The sequence below is a fragment of the Lactuca sativa genome, chromosome 1 (assembly GCF_002870075.4).
Source record: "Lactuca sativa cultivar Salinas chromosome 1, Lsat_Salinas_v11, whole genome shotgun sequence".
In the NCBI taxonomy this organism is placed as follows: Eukaryota; Viridiplantae; Streptophyta; class Magnoliopsida; order Asterales; family Asteraceae; genus Lactuca; species Lactuca sativa.
Genome location: NC_056623.2, coordinates 127,552,891 through 127,569,719, shown reverse-complemented (window position 1 = coordinate 127,569,719; position 16,829 = coordinate 127,552,891). Strand labels below are relative to the sequence as shown.

The 16,829-nt window shown below is 34.2% G+C and overlaps 1 protein-coding gene across 3 annotated transcripts; it reads left to right on the top strand.

Moving 5' to 3' along the window:
* Positions 1-6,296: 6,296 nt before the first annotated feature.
* On the top strand, positions 6,297-12,588 carry LOC111893509 (putative ALA-interacting subunit 2). Of its 3 annotated transcripts, none has more exons than XM_023889588.2 (10): positions 6,297-6,509; positions 6,638-6,740; positions 7,381-7,442; positions 7,775-7,849; positions 7,994-8,110; positions 8,593-8,663; positions 9,114-9,411; positions 10,623-10,912; positions 12,066-12,123; positions 12,288-12,588. In XM_023889588.2, exons 2-9 carry the CDS (start codon positions 6,662-6,664, stop codon positions 12,118-12,120), a joined length of 1,047 nt encoding a protein of 348 aa, XP_023745356.1. In that variant the 5' UTR covers positions 6,297-6,509; positions 6,638-6,661; the 3' UTR covers positions 12,121-12,123; positions 12,288-12,588. The 3 variants fall into 3 exon arrangements, with proteins under 3 accessions (XP_023745356.1, XP_023745355.1, XP_023745359.1); XM_023889587.2 differs by having other exon boundaries at positions 12,066-12,145; XM_023889591.2 differs by having other exon boundaries at positions 6,297-6,598; positions 6,672-6,740; positions 12,066-12,145.
* Positions 12,589-16,829: the final 4,241 nt, after the last annotated feature.

The window sequence follows — 16,829 nt, the reverse complement described above, 5'->3', positions numbered from 1 at the left end:
TCCCGGTGCCTGTAACACCGTAAATTTCAAAACAATTTTTTTCAATTTTTATTAAAACACAAATTCCCTTGATATTCATAAAAACACCCATGTTTAAAATTTAATCCATGTTATACAAAAAATCCCAAGATCACAAAGTCGTAAAATCCCCTGCGTGTGTACAGATCAAGCCGGCGCCTTCCCACGGTCGTCACTAGTACCTGAAACAAATAACACCAAACACTGTAAGCATAAAGCTTAGTGAGTTCCCTAAAATACCACATATAACACATATTAGCCACTCGAGGCTATAACTTTGTGGGTCCGTGCACCCAAACTCTGTGAACCCTCAGGTTCTAACTCTATGAACCTTCCGGTTCTAACTCTGTAAACATGCACAACATAAATCACATAGAAATAATGCAGTACAACACATACATAATATACATAGCATACAAATACTCTTTCACATAACTCTAGTTACCTACTCAAGGTAAAGTATAGTGAAAAGACTCACCTCGTGTATCTCGCTAACATGCAAATCCCGGAAATCACTCGTGCTCGATCCCTCGAGCTATAATCCCCCATATAACAACATATACCTCTAATTAACACTTTTCACAACTAAGGTTGACTTTCCCTATCGAGTCAACATTGGTCAACACTAGTCAACGGTCAACTTTGACCGGACTTGGTGAGTGCACCGAAGCGACTCGGCGAGTCTATACGTGTTCACTGACTCCCTCGGATCCTCTCCTGGCATGTCGAGTACTTCCTTGACTCGACGAGTTCCACCTGGCATGAATCGCGGGGCCACCACGACTCAACTCGCCGAGTCTCAAGAACAACTCGGCGAGTCCCATTTGACTCAGTCTACTCGACAACCCTCTCTGACTCACTGAGTCAACACCTTAACTCGGCAAGGCCACTCGCTGAGTGGTTAAGGACAATCTTCATGCTACTCGCCGAGTCTGTTCTTCAGACTCGGCGAGTCCATGCCATGCATCAACTCAAACTCGTCCCTAAGGTCAGATCCGCTCCATAAACTCATAGATCCAGTCCTTCCAAGCACATTCATCACGTAAAGTCACTATCTTGGCTACCATGCGATGCCTACAAGGCTTCTTTTGGTGAAATGACATCTAAAATGGTAACCTAAGTCTCCAACTAAAAAGGAAAGGCATAAAGCAGAACATTAGGGACTCTCTGGACCTATTAAGGTCCAGATCTAGGTACCATTTCCCCATGGGACCTCTCACACTCCAATTACAAGGTAAACAAGGCATGAAGAAACCCTAGATTTGACCATATCAATGAAAACACGAGAATAAGCTCCGAACATTACCTCAAATCGCTTCCTCTGCCGAAATGGAAGTAGATTCAAGTTCCCCCAACACTCCTAGCTTGGCCTTCCTCTTCCCTTCTTGCTAACACATACAAGGATGGTGAATAATGGTCTCTTTTCTCACTCACAAAGACTCTCAGATGCTCTGGTGCTCTCAAGGTCGAAGGTAGCCGCAATGAAGGGTTATAAGGTCCTTTAAATAGGGCTCAGGGTCGGGAAATTAGGGTTTCATTAAACAGCATGGACTCGCCGAGTCCAGACGCGAATCCGCGTCCAACCCGCGATCCTACTCGGCGAGTTTGAGCTCCAACTCGCCGAGTCCCCTCACAATTTACCAAAATTACAAGAATAAATGATACCTGGAAATCCGGGCTGTTACAGTGCCGTGCCGATTTTGCCGTAAAACTTCGACGGGCCATAACTTCTTCGTTATAACTCGGATTTTGGCGTTCTTTATATGTACGGAACTCTTGAGACATATTCTACAACTTGGTTAAGATTAATGCTTCTAAATAATCTTCCATTAAAAAGTCATTTTTGACGCTCATTGTCTCTAAATTGGCTAGCCCGGATCTGCGGGTGTTACAATTATCTCCCCCTTAGGATGATTACGTCCCGGAATCATCAACGAAACAGGGTAGTATAATGACTCCATACGTTATCTCTTCATCCTAGGTATTAATCGTAACTTCCTTGTTTCTTCGAATGAGTATCTAACTCTTGGACTCCTTGACTGCAGGCGGTGCTCGATCTTGCACTTGCTCCCCATCTCACGTTAGACTCCAAATTATGTCCTTCAAGTCATAATCTCGATCCTCACTGGATACGAACTTAAGATAAGTTCCTTTATTACTACAATGGAACAATGTGTCATATTCTAATGACCTATCATCGTATGTTGCAATGCTTAGACTCGGGTCTATTAGAGTCTTTCAGAACAGACTATACTTTCCTTCATGTTCTAATCTCATGTTAAAAGGTAGCATTTCTAGCTACAAGTAACTATCGCGATACCTCTACCGACCACTTTGATTATCTTTTATTTCAATCTTCCGGCTTAAGTCAGATGTTACATCAAACTTGGTTCTCTGAACCACGTAACATACTTATCGTAGTCGGACTCAATTCGATATGACCACTAGGGTCAGAATAACAATCATCTTCTTAGTCATTACCGAAATGATGGTAATGACATATTTGAATAAAACGGAATCAATTAATAGCTTCTTGGTAACCTTGTGACTTTCCCTGATCCAAGTATGAGTCCTGTACTTCCGGTAGTATAGGCCTCTACTACCTTTCACACCTACTCATACTCGTCCTAAGTATTGTCTCGTTGTTCTCCAAGTTATTATCACAAAAACAATTTTAACACATACAAATTTATCCAACCAATCATATAACTTTCTCTAGACTCTACTAGGACTTCTTCCATGCGTATCTTCAATCATCAATTCTGTTTCAAGCCGGCTGGTGGTGGAAATGTCGGACGATGGGATAACTTCATGGATTCTACCAAAAATATTTCTTTCTTCTAATCGAAAGTGAACTTCTCCCGTACTAGACGTATTATTTTTTAGACGCATTCTAAAGGCAAGATATCACTTTAAAATATCTACCGATAGGTATCATTCACTATCGTAAGCCTTCTCATTTCCTCCATTTGCTCAGTCTGTTATGAGTCCTTATCATGACATTCTATACACCAAAGCAGGCGTTCGGTGTATTGAGACGAGAATATAGATAAAGGAAGATTTAGACGCGTATTCCTCCGTATTACTCCAAAAAGTTACATGCCAGTTTTAATATCATAATTAAACGTTTAGAAATATGAGCACGTAAAATTTCCAGATTTGGTCGGCAACAGACCATAGATCTGAACAAATAATAGCATATAGCACATAAAATCATTTAAGGCATCTTTCCTAAAATAAACTAGTGCTTGGGTCTAAAATATACTAGACACTCATCTCACAATCATCGCTTAGCATTCTAAGTTTAAGTCTAGAAATCCTACAAATTCCTAGTTCTCTTAAACTAATGCTCTGATACCAACTGTGACATCCCCATTTTCACGGCAAAAAAAAACCGATTTTGTTTATGCTTTATAAAAATCAGAGTATCTCTTTTAATAAAAATGTTGCGGAATTTGTTCCCAGAAAAAAACATGATAATTTCATTATCAAAGCATTTCCGAAGAAATGTATTTTTATTCATTTTAAAACATTTGAGATGTCATCGTCAATACAGAAACATAAGCATAAACAGAACTTACATTCATTATCGCTAGTGATTTATATCTCTTTAATCTCTCAGTGTAATGTGACTTCATATCAACACTTGTGATATAAATAAACTGAGTGGGTCAGGTTGGGAAACTTGGTGGGTACATAGGGTTTTCAACCCACAGTAATATAATTAAACTGAGTGGGTCAGGTTGGGAAACTTGGTGGGTACATAGGGTTTTCAACCCACAGTAATATAATTATTATGTTTAATCATCAAACAGTTAACCCAATTACCCATCCCCATTATCTTCTTTACTCTTAAGGATCTACCCTAAGAATCAGCTATTTCTCATTCATTCATTCCTAAGGATTATCCTAAGGAATAGGTACAAAGTCCATTGTTGTCAATGACACAGCTATCAAGCACAACTGCTAGTTCTATCACTTAGGCGCAGCTGCCAGAATTGTGACATTCTATGTGAGGCGCAACGGCCAGTATTATCCTTCGAGTACAGTTGCAAGGGTTATCTCGTTTATTGACAGTATCGTTTTTGAGAGTCCAATCGCAATACATGTCAATGAGTTTTTAGAGTACACCGGTGAACACATCGTTCACAACACCTACAGGTTGCAAGCATGTTAATGTTCCACTGGACTGTCTAGAATAGTCTGTGGTTGTCATCCATACTCTTCTAGATGAATGGGCCAGCATTTAGGAACAAGACTTCTCACATCGTCCACCTCTCACCCTTACCTCATGGTCTATATCACCTCTCAACTCATCATCCAACTCATATTTCATCTACCCATGTTTTACCCAACATATTACGTAGATATAAATACATATATACAGTTTAAATCATATAAAAATTATATAAAATCGTTCATCCAGCATAGATAGCAAGTATACAGATAATATGCACACATAACACGGAGTTTATATAAAATACTTCATATCTATGTGTAAGATGAAAGAGACCATGCACTCACTTGAAAATGTGGTGATTCCGAACTCAGACAGCGCTTCGCTTGTTAAAAATAATTTGCTTCGACGAAACCTAGTATTATTACCACTAGAGTTTAGTCTATTATTCGTCGAGACTAATTAATAGTCTAGATATTATTAAAGATACTTATATAACCCATAATAATAGTCCAAGTACTTATTATAAGTTCCTAATAACGTTACTATAATTAAATAAAAGCTATATTAAAAATAGCGTAGGCGTAGCTCACTTACAACGGGTTTTATAGAAAATCGGGCTTTGCTTGGAGCAGCGTTCCCGAGTTGAAAAACTCTTCTTCTCGGAGCTGTCGAGCACTCCGGGGCTTCCGCCTCGTGCTAGGGAGGTTCCCTAGGCTTTTCGGGGGGGGGGGGGGGTTTCGGGGCTAGAGAGAGGTTCTAGAGAGAGAGTAAAGAGAAGAAAAAATGAGAAAAGAATGAGAAAGGTGTGAAGAAAATGAGGGTGGGAGTGGTTCTATTTATAGGGTGAAAAATGGTTGAACTTGGTGCGACATGTCACCATCTAGTGGCAAGACTTGGAGAGAAAGCAATGACCAAGATTGTGCCACATCACCCATTTTCGCACAACACACTTCTGACTTCTAAAATCCGTAACTTTCACATACGACCTCCGTTTTTGACGTTCTTTATATCCACGCGTAGGTAAAAATAAGATTTACAACTTTCATTTTGACTCTGTCGGCTAATTCTCGACCGATCTTAAATTTAAAAGTACGAGGAGATTATACTGTTAAATGTCCGCGTAAAATTCATAACTTCTACATACGGACTCTGTTTTCGTCTGTCTTTTTACCGTTGAGTTCCTTTTAATGAGATCTTCAATTCTCATTTAGGTCTCGTAGGCCAGAAACCGCTCGATCTAAAATTCGAGTTTCGGGGCGTGCACTGCTATGCCAAAGTTTAGAAAATTCATAACTCCTCATACGAAGTCAGATTTGGGCGTTTTTTTGTATGTTCTCGGTTTAACGTATAATACAAATTTTGTTTAGATCACTAAGGCTAAAAAGTACTTTATCAAAAATTCACTATTTATGTCTCCCGGTGCCGTGCCGATTTTGCCGTAAAACTTCGACGGGCCATAACTTCTTCGTTATAACTCGGATTTTGGCGTTCTTTATATGTACGGAACCCTTGAGACATATTCTACAACCTGGTTAAGATTAATGCTTCTAAATAATCTTCCATTAAAAACTCATTTTTGATGCTCATTGTCTCTAAATTGGCTAGCCCGGATCTGCAGGCGTTACAACAAAAGATGTTTTTGACATCGACAACGGCCATAGATGCCAAATTCAGCATCGTTAACAGTGGTAGACTACTCGATTTCAACTTATAAGTGTAAAAAAATGTAGTATTTTTTTTTTGTATTAAAATGTAACTACTAAAAAAAATATATGCAACAACTGGTATATACCGAATGAAAAAAAAGAATTAATGTAATCACCACTGTAAATTTCTACGTCCGCCTCCGACATTGACACCATAGGAAGACCGGATTTGGTTGTCTATAGAAACTCCCTTTTTGATTGAAAAAACTAATGATAAAACAATATTGAGAAATTATAGAACAACATTTCCAAGAAATACACAATTATTAAAAAATTGTCATTTCTTGAACTACATAGCTCCATTTTGGTATTTTTGTCCTATGATCCAAAATGATAAAGGAATATTCCGAGAGGCATTCTGATATTATAACAAAAGTAAAAGTAAAACAACAGCGACATTCCAAATCCAAAAGGGCAGTTCTACTCCCTCTCCCCTACCTTCGTCACGCGATAAAAGCGTATATGTATCTATGTCTATGTCCTTTTGCCAAAGAAATCAAACTTATTAATCCCTAATAACCACTCCACTTCAGATTCCTTCATATTTATCTCTGCTTCTCCATGTATTTCTCCTTCAAATCTTCACACGTTTTCACAGATCACAGGTACGAACATTTCTTGATCGGGGCTGATTGACTTCAAAACTTTTCAAATTAGGAGTGGTTTCCAAATTTTGGTGAAGTCAAATGACCAAGTGCGTGTTTATGTTTTTGATTATCTGTAAATCAAATAGGATTTTGGGGGTCAATTGATCAACATGGATATAGATGCAGGAGCTACGTCAGCTGTTGGCACTGATAATCAGCAAACCCCCGTTCTTCGTGGCCGGTCTAAAGGTAATAATTCCTTTTGTATCATTTGATCTCCTTTCTTCTCGAGAGAGAAAATCGCATTTGATGCCAAATGGGTTATTTCCGACTTCTTAAATTTGTTTAGTTTTTGAAAGGGTCAAGAGATAAAAGTTTGTAATCGAAATGATTTCTGTACTAATCTAAATTTCATTTGGAATTGGTTGCTGTAATTCAGAGTTCTTACACTAAAATGTATTGTAAGCATAAGTTGTGAAAAATCTGATTTTCGTTAGTTCTATTCCGTTATGATTGTTCTTGAATCTTGCAAGTTAGCCTTCGTTTTAGGGTTTCTCTTGTTATCAGCACTTTTGTCCTCATTATGTGATTTTCAAGCTTCATCTTTTCATATCCTAAGCTTACATGTTTAGGTGATTAGATAGGTGATTAGATGCAACCCCAAAGGTTTTATATGATATAATACAAGGTTTACATAACATTATGTAAAATAAAAGTTTCTGAGATTTTTTTTTTTGGATAAAAGAGAATGTTTTTTTGCAGCTATACATCAGTTCACATTCTGTTCATTATCTTTGTTGTCAATAAATTTAACACCTTTTTTTTTTCTTAAATGGTTTGACTTCATAAATATATCATATAAATGTTTTTCACTTGTGCTTTTTTGCAGCTATACATCAGTTCACACAACAAACTCTCCCAGCTTGTAAACCTGTTCTAACACCAGCATGGGTGAGTGCATAAACACTCTTCACATCTATTTATAAATTACTTAAAAGGGTTAATTAAATGCACATTTATGCAAACATTGTTTCACATTTTTCCTAATTCATGCAACAAAATGGTTTCATATACCAAATATTAGGACCAAAAGATGCCAACACTTTACAGATAACCTGTTTTTTGGTTGAAACATGGTTGCATAACTTGGTAAAAAGATGAATCATTGTTGCATATTTTGGTTCTAAAATGAAAAAATGGTTGTATATTCTTTTCTAAAAAACCACTTTGTTGCATATATGCACATTTAATTCTTACATAAAACTGAATGTTGTTTTTAACAGGTCATTGGAACATTCTTCATGATGGGTGTACTTTTTATCCCTGTTGGATTAATTTCTCTTCATGCTTCACAAAGTGTAATGTTCAATTCCCATTTTTTCTCATAAATGATTTAGCAGTTTATCTTGTTTTTGAATTTGCAATTCTTTCTACTTATTAGTTCTTATCATTAAGTCTTTCAAAGTGGACTTAAAATCTTGAAATGATATTTTGTATTTTAGGTTCATGAAATTGTAGACAGATATGATGTTGATTGTGTACCCGATAATTTCAAGAACAACAAGATAGCTTATATCAAGAATTCATCAGTTTCAAAAAGTTGTCATAGGTATCTAAAGGTAATACTAATGTCTAATAATAGTCTAATATCCTGTTATATTTTTAAGGGTTAATCTCAAAAAAGACCTTATATTTTGTGTTTTTTCCGGATTAAACCTCAACGCCTGAAAAAGACCTTGTATTTTTTCATTTTTTCCGAAAAAGCCCTCAACTTTGTATTTTTTTTTTCGAAAAAAACCCTCGACCTTCTAAATGCTTCCAAATAAACCCTAAACTTTTTTAGGTTTTCTTGAAAAAACCCTCATATTTTACAATTTTTTTTGACAAAAAGTGACTAAAAGGGCTAGATTGGAAGAAATGAAAAAATACAAGGTATTTTTCAGGCAAAAAATAAATTTGAGGTTTAATCCAGAAGAAACACAAAATATAAGATCTTTTTTTGAGATTAACCGTGTTTTTAATTGACTACTTTTTGATTATTACTTTTATACAAAATCCATACCTAATTATTCACTTACATGCATTTTGATTTTCAATATAGGCACACAAACATATGAAAGCTCCAATTTACATCTATTATCAACTCGATAACTTTTACCAAAATCACAGAAGGTTAGTACTTATATTTATTTAGGCTATATTTGGTGTATTAGCTGAAAAATTAGTTGATAGCTGCAAAGCTAGTTGTTAAATAAAAAGTTAGCTAAATAAAAAGCTAGCTGATAGCTGAAAAACCAACGGATAAAAAATTGCGTTTGGTAAAACTAGCTGAAAGATATACAATGACACAAAAGGGCATTTAAAAGAATGTATTTCTATAATTATTTAAGGGGTATATTTGGCAAATTTAAAAAAGCTCCTAAAAAGCTACTTAAAAAGCTAGCTTATAAGCTACTTTTTGGCTTGCCAAACATGACAACTTAAAAAAGTTCGAAAAATAAACTAGCTTATCAGCTAGTTGTGGTGCATCAAACACAACCTTATTTGTTAAAGCATACAAGTTTGATAGTTATTTATTTTTAAAGATTTATGCATATTAATTAAAACATGTGTCCAATTTAGGTATGTGAAAAGTAAAAGTGATGATCAACTTCTACATGGATTAGGATACAACAAAACAAGTTCATGTGAACCTCAAGCATTCGATAATGGTCTTCCAATAGTTCCTTGTGGATTGATTGCATGGAGTTTGTTTAATGACACGTTTTCATTTTCACGTGGGACAAAAAAATTGGAAATTGAAAGAAAAAATATTGCATGGAAGAGTGATAGAGAACACAAATTTGGCAACAAAGTTTATCCATTCAATTTTCAAAATGGATCATTGATTGGTGGTGGAAAGCTTGATACAACTATCCCAGTAAGTGTCCTAATTTAATATTTCTTCAAAACAATAATTTTTATATGAAAATTTACTTTATTATTTTGTTCTTTATCGATAATAGCAATAAACTTACATATTTTGTTGTCTCTATTGTACTTTGTCTATTGTTGAGTAATGAGTTGTAAGTAAATTGCTTTTATGTGTAAAGAAAACTGAGAAAATGGTTAATCTCATAAAAGACCTTATATTTTGTGTTTTTTTTTTCTTTTCCGGATTAAATCTCAACTTTATTTTTTTCATGAAAAAGACCTTGCATTTTTTTATTTTTTCTGATTTGGCCTTTTTAGTCATTTTCCCCAAAAAAGGTTGTACAATGTGAGGGTTTTAAAAAAGTTGAGGATTTTATTGGAAACATTTAGAAGTTTGAGGGGTTTCTTTTTTTTTGGAAGTAAACAGTTGAGTGTTTTTTCGGAAAAAATGAAAAAATATAAGGTCTTTTTCATGAAAAAAAATAAAGATGAGGTTTAATCCAGAAAAAACACAAAACATAAGGTTTTTTTATGAGATTAACCCTAAAGAAAATGTAAGGATGTTGCTGTTATTGGTAAACTAGTTGTGAGACATGTGTACTACACGGGATTTATTTAAAAAAATAAAATAAAATATTAAGGTCTAAACATTTAGGAAGCTTGAATTTATAAGGAAAGTGAGAAAAATATTGAATTATTGAAATTGAAGTGCTTATTTGTCTTTTAAATTTTAACAAACAATTCAAATAAATAAACAAAGAAAATAATTGGGTTTCAGTTAGGAATTTTGAAATTAGAAGGAAAGTTGCATTAATGAAATTGATATCCATTTATTATTACATTTAAATACCATGTGGAAATTAATAAAATGGGAAAAAAAGCCATAAAATGACATGTCGAAATTTTTTAATTTAAAATAACTATAAAATAACATGTGGCAAAATGAATGAGAGTGTCACATGTGACAATTATTTATTTATTTATTAGAGTAGAAATGTAATTACAATTTTTAATGTTAAAAACTAAGTATATTTCTTATACTGTTAAAAAGAGTGAAGTACTTTCTTATAACCCTTTTTCTATATCATATAATGATGTAACTCCCATCAAATTCCATGAAAAATCAGATTAATATTTAAAATTCATTTTTTATTTCCTTCAAAAACTAATTCCTTATATTATTTCTCGTGCTTTTTGCTTAATCTTAAAATCATTAAGCTAAGTGATCAAGAGGATCTTATTGTGTGGATGCGAACTGCTGCTTTTCCAAGCTTCCGGAAGCTTTATGGAAGAATTGAAGAGGATCTAGAAGAAGATGACATCATCATAGTACACCTCAAAAACAACTATAATACTTACAGTTTTGGTGGAACAAAAACACTTGTCCTTTCAACATCAAGTTGGTTAGGTGGAAAGAATAGTTTTCTTGGGGTGGCTTATATTTTTGTTGGCTCTTCTTCCATACTCATTGCCTTCATCTTCTTGTTGCTTCATGTCAAAAACCCTAGGTAAATTTACCTTTTTGACCTTTATCACTTAATCTTGATATCTATACATGGCTTAATGTATTAAGATTGATCAGTATTGTGAAATTTGTTTTTTGAAATGTAAGGGTAAAATGGTCATTTAGTCTTGTTCAGACGGTTTATTTGGTCTAGATAAGAAACAAGTTAATCTTGATAGCTATACATGTCTTAATGTATTAAGATTGATCAATATTGTGATTTCTTTTTGGAATGTAAGGGTAAAATGGTAATTTAGTCTCATTCAGACAGTTTATTTTGTCTAGAAAAGAAACAACTTAATCTTGATAGCTATACATGGCTTAATGTATTAAGATTGATCAATATAGTGAAAATTGTTTTTAGGAATGCAAGGGTAAAATGGTCATTTAGTCTCATTTAGACGGTTTATTGATAGCTATAAGTGGCTTAATGGATTAAGATTGATGAATATTGTGAAATTTATAAGGGTAAAATGGTAATTTAGTCTCATTCAGACGGTTTCTTTTGTCTAGAAAAGAAGCAACTTAATCTTGATAGCTATACATGGCTTAATGTATTAAGATTGATCAATATAGTGAAAATTGTTTTTAGGAATGCAAGGGTAAAATGGTCATTTAGTCTCATTTAGACGGTTTATTGATAGCTATAAGTGGCTTAATGGATTAAGATTGATGAATATTGTGAAATTTGTAAGGGTAAAGTGGTAATTTAGTCTCATTCAGACGGTTTATTAGGTCTAGAAAAGAAACAGCTTAATCTTGATAGCTTTACGTGGCTTAATGTATTAAGATTGATGAATATTGTGAAATTTATAAGGGTAAAATGGTCATTTAGTCTCATTCAGACGGTTTATTCGGTTTAGAAAAGAAATAACTTAATCTTGGTAACTATACATGGCTTAATGTATTAGATTTATGAATATTGTGAAATTTATTTTTTGGAATGTAAGGGTAAAATGGTAATTTAGTTTCATTCAGATGGTTTATTTGGTGTAGAAAAGAAACAAACGTTATGTATGCAACACTTTATCTAGACAAACATTATTATCCGTAGAGGGCATAATGGGAAAGAAAAAGAAACAATCCTTGACTATATTTTGAGGACTTTTTAATTAATTAATTAATTAATTTTTTATTATTTTCTTTCTTTTTGACAGACCATATGGGGACACGATGTATGTTAGTGGTGGCAGGAAGGATATTTCTAGTTAAGAGGTAGTTTGCATATTTTAAAAAGGTATTAAATATTTAAATTAATTTCTTATAAGAAGCCCTTTACTCAAATTTTTTTACATTTTTAGTGTTCTTTTTGTAATCTTTTTATATATGTCACACTTGAATTAGTAACTGATAATGTGACTTGATATTTAATTCAACAGATGATGATAGTTTTTTCAAATTGCTGCTTGTATCGGATGATACATCTGAGTTGCTGCATGTAATTATACAAAATTTTCTCCAAAGAGACATTTGTTTCTCCTATGTAAAGAGATTTGCTAAAATGCCACCTAGGCAGCCACATACACCAACGGGTCCCACATGAACGAATTAAAACGTTTCTCCATGTATTGTGGTGGTATCTTTTGTTATCTTGTTGCTAAATGTGGTATTGTTGAATATGTTGGAAGCAACATGATTATGCTATGATGTCATTTTGCTAAAAGGTTATACTTGGATTGATTGTTTTTGCTTTTGATTAGATCATCCTGTTGAGGGCCTGTTTGTTACATGGGACAGACAAAACATAATATAATGATATAATGATTTTATAAAATGATTTTGTTCTGTGTTTGATATGCATTGGACTGAGTTTTATAAATTAAAAAACGTACAATTTTTTATTTCACCTAGAAAGGTTGAATAAGGTGGGACAAAGGCATATCCCCAATGATACCTTTATCATCCTTATCATTAAAAACAACTTTAGTAAACTAGTCTACTCATATCAACTTCTATTTAAGATATACAATCTAAATGATATCTTAAAGAAAGAATTGTGTAAACGATGTAATGTCCAAAGTAGAGGTGCATAAATCCGATAAAAAAACTGATGTTTTATTTTTTTAAGGGATTGAAATTTTAAACATATTTTAAAAGAAAGATAAGTTTTGTTTAAAAAAGGCGGAAGGAAATACAGGACGAGCAGAAAGAGTTCAAGGGGTTGTCTGCTACATTGAGTTCTAGACCTAAAAATCTGTAAACCCATTAAAATTCCACACCAAAAAATATTAAATCCTAAAAAAAATTTACTCGTGTTTTTTTTAATTGGTAGACAAATTCATCACAAATACAAGAATAACAAAGACTCACATTGAAACCTCTGTACAAATACAAGAATTCAGTCTCTACCATGGCTACTTGAATCCTCTATGAAAAACAATGACCCCATCTCCTTATGCGTTCTGAAAAACATCCCCTTTCTCGTATTGTAAGGTCGTGCTTTTTATTGATTTTTTCATTTATGTTTAAAACATTTTAATAGAAAACACAACGAAAGACTATTTGTTCATTTCAAACATATCAAAACAAATCACAACATTATGTTCGTTAAAAACCAATCAACCAAAACCATTTAACGGCAGTGGAAGCAAAATACATAAGTAAATATATGAATTTAAGTGGCATCCTTTATATTAGTTCAACCGCATAACATACATGTAACATTTCAACCACATTTGTAGTTATGTGTCCCATAGTGATACCAAACCCAAGGAATTACCATGTTCACTACTTGTGTGCTCCATCGGTTCAATTCCTTTAGTGAGTCATGACTTCCACCCGAAACACCTACCCCGGGACTTCCCTTTTTGATACTCCAATTTGTAAAATACAAGTACTTTGCAATGTCGTCCAATCGGTACAAACAATGGCAATTATACCGCTACACCTCCCGATGACTACGCGATGCTTGATCTCGCTACGAACGAAGTGTAATTCCCATGAATATTCTCATTAACATGGAAAGCATATATTTAGAAGAGATTACAAATGAGACCTTGAGCCTGTACGAAATGAAGGTGTACACTAATGGGCTACCATAATACATACACAAATATAATACACTAACATCCTCCAACAATTGTAGTTGTGAGAATGAATGTTCAAACTGTATCTACTAAGAGGTGGTTGGAACATGAAGAACACAAATATCACCGATAGCCACTTTGTCTCTATTGGATCTATATGTTCAAAAATCATTATTGAGTGATATTGCTAATAATGTATGATCCTATAAGCTCACGCATTTACCACGTTGGCACAATCTATATATTTATCATTAATATGATTATTAATAAATAATATCAATTTTTGTATTTAATTAGGGAATAATTATTGTTTTGTGAAAATAATAATTAAAAGAGAGCATAACTAGTTATTATATCATAGAGTATGATAAAATAAGTCATGTACAAATTTTTAGACATTTTGGTTAACCATCATCAAATTAGTGAGTTTGTATACTATGGTTAATAAACTAGCTAGAAATTTTTTGTCTTCTTTGAAGGCATGTCTGAAGATTACAGACATGGGAGGTTTCTTGTCAACATTCCTCCTTTTCCCCATGCTTCAAAAAGCTACTAATATTTTATATTATTATAATCTAAAGGTATGCCTTGCATGAGAGTATAAAAGAAAAGCTTTTGCATAAGTTTTTAGCTAGTTGTTTTAACTTTTTCTTTCTCTCTTCCTCTCCCACTAAAAACCGTAGCTTTAAGCTTCTTCTTCCTCTGCAGAGTCTCTATTTGTTGTGAGATGACGAACCTTAGTTAATGTATTAATTGAAAATCGTTAGTAAATAGAGAAGGTTTTCTTGACTTTGTTATCTAATGTATTTACAAGGTACTTAAGTGTTTCATAGTTTGATGTCGAGTCCTAGTATTTTTTGATTCCGTGAGTACCCTATAAATATGGTAAGTACTGTAGAGAGTTAGTATGACTTTTTTCACACTTGTAACTTTCTATGTACACATTTTGGAAGTTGGTTAGATGGAAAGATGTAACAACCCGTTATTTTTCTAGTAAATACAAATCAAATATTTTTAAATAAAATTTCGATTTGTGTTGATTTGGTTATGATCATAAGGGTTAAAAATGATTTAAATTAGACAAAATTGCAAAAATGGTCCCTGTGGTATGCAAAATTTTGGGGTTTTAGTCCAAACAGTGACTTTTTTGGTTTCGTAGTCCTTTTGGAGTGGTTTGTATGTGAAAATGGTCCCTCCAAAAACTGAAATGACTATAATACCCTTGGGGTATTTATTTTTCATTTTTCTTTCATTATTCTTAAAATTTAATATTTATTTATTTATTTTAACAATTAAAAAAATAAAAAAGGGCCCACCTCTCTCTCTCTCTCTCTCTCTCTCTCTCTCTCTCTCTCTCTCTTCCTTATGATCCATCACCCTCTCCGGCTGTTGCTACCCTTCTCAACCCCCACAACCCCGATTGAAGGCTTGAACCGCCAGAAAAATCGACTCCTTCATGCTTCATAACGAATCAGGAAAAGAAGAAAGAAAGAAGATGTTGCTTGCGATCCCTTTCGAAGGTATTGTAGCAACAAACACGATTTACTACACCCGAGATTGAACACACACCAAAACTCGTCAAACTAAGTTGAATTAGGTTTTCTAAAATCGAACTAGATAGAGATACGGTGGAAATCAAGTCAGAAATCGAAAACACGTTTAGAAATTTGGCAGAATCATAATTTGGATTATGAAATCAGTTCATACATACATATGCTCACAAAGATTAATGCAGAAAATCTAAAATAGATTACAAGAGAGCAGATATTAGCAGCGGCTTAAGTTGGAAGAAGGAGGTCGGCCGCCGGCGAATTGAAATTGAAGAAAAATGATAGAGATTTGAGGCGTTTGATCGACAGAGAGATACGATTCTGATTTTGGGTAAATACAGACATTGCAGATGTGGATTAAAATGGTTTGATGATTATGATTGAGAAATAATAGAGAAGCTTCAATCGATTATCCATAATCATTTTATTCCGACAAGTTCGGGTGATTGAAGGAGGATAAGTTTCAATTGATTTGTCCCAGTCTCTCTACCAGTCTTCATCTCTCAAAAAAGCAATACGATTACCAATGGGTTGCTCCGATCAACAGAAAAAAACAAGGAGGGAGGTGGTTTCATGGTGGTCCCAGCAACAGCAACACCATCGTTGGTGGTGGTGGTGTTTCTCGATGGGAAAGAGGCAGTGGGTGGCGGAGGGAGGAGCTCCGGTAGCCTTTGATGCTTTTGTTTGGTCTTCTACCGGCGAAGACAAAGGAGGGAAAAAGTGGCATCGGTGATTGCTGGAGTGACTCGACAGAAGAGGGCGGAGGGAGGTGGTGGTCGGTGTCAAGTTGGTCGGTCTTTTCCTTCGGCCGGTGAGATACGAACTGGAGGGATCGAGATTTGCTATAGCAGTAGCTGGATATTTGGGTTTAGTGTTATGTGTGTGTGTGTGTGTGAGAGAGAGAGAGAGAGAGAGAGAGAGAGACCAAATTAGTTATTTATTTTCTTTTTCTTTTAAATTAAACAAAAAAAATACAAAAAATATATCAGAAAGGGCATTTTAGTCTTTTCAGTTTTCCGAGGGACCAAAACCACAAGCAAACATGGTCAAAAGGACCACCAATCCAAAAAAGTCACTGTTTGGACTAAAACCCCAAAATTTTGCATACCACAGGGACCATTTTTGCAATTTTGTCATTAAATTATATAAATGATGTTTTTATATAAGTATTTGGAATAAAATACACTTAAAAATCAAAGTTTTTCCCTTTGGAACTGAGAACCCTCGGACCGAAAACCTCTTTTCGGCTGAGAACCCTCTGACCGCAAACCCTTCGGACCGAAATCACCTTTCCTGCCAATAACCAACCGTTATATATATATATATATATATATATATATATATA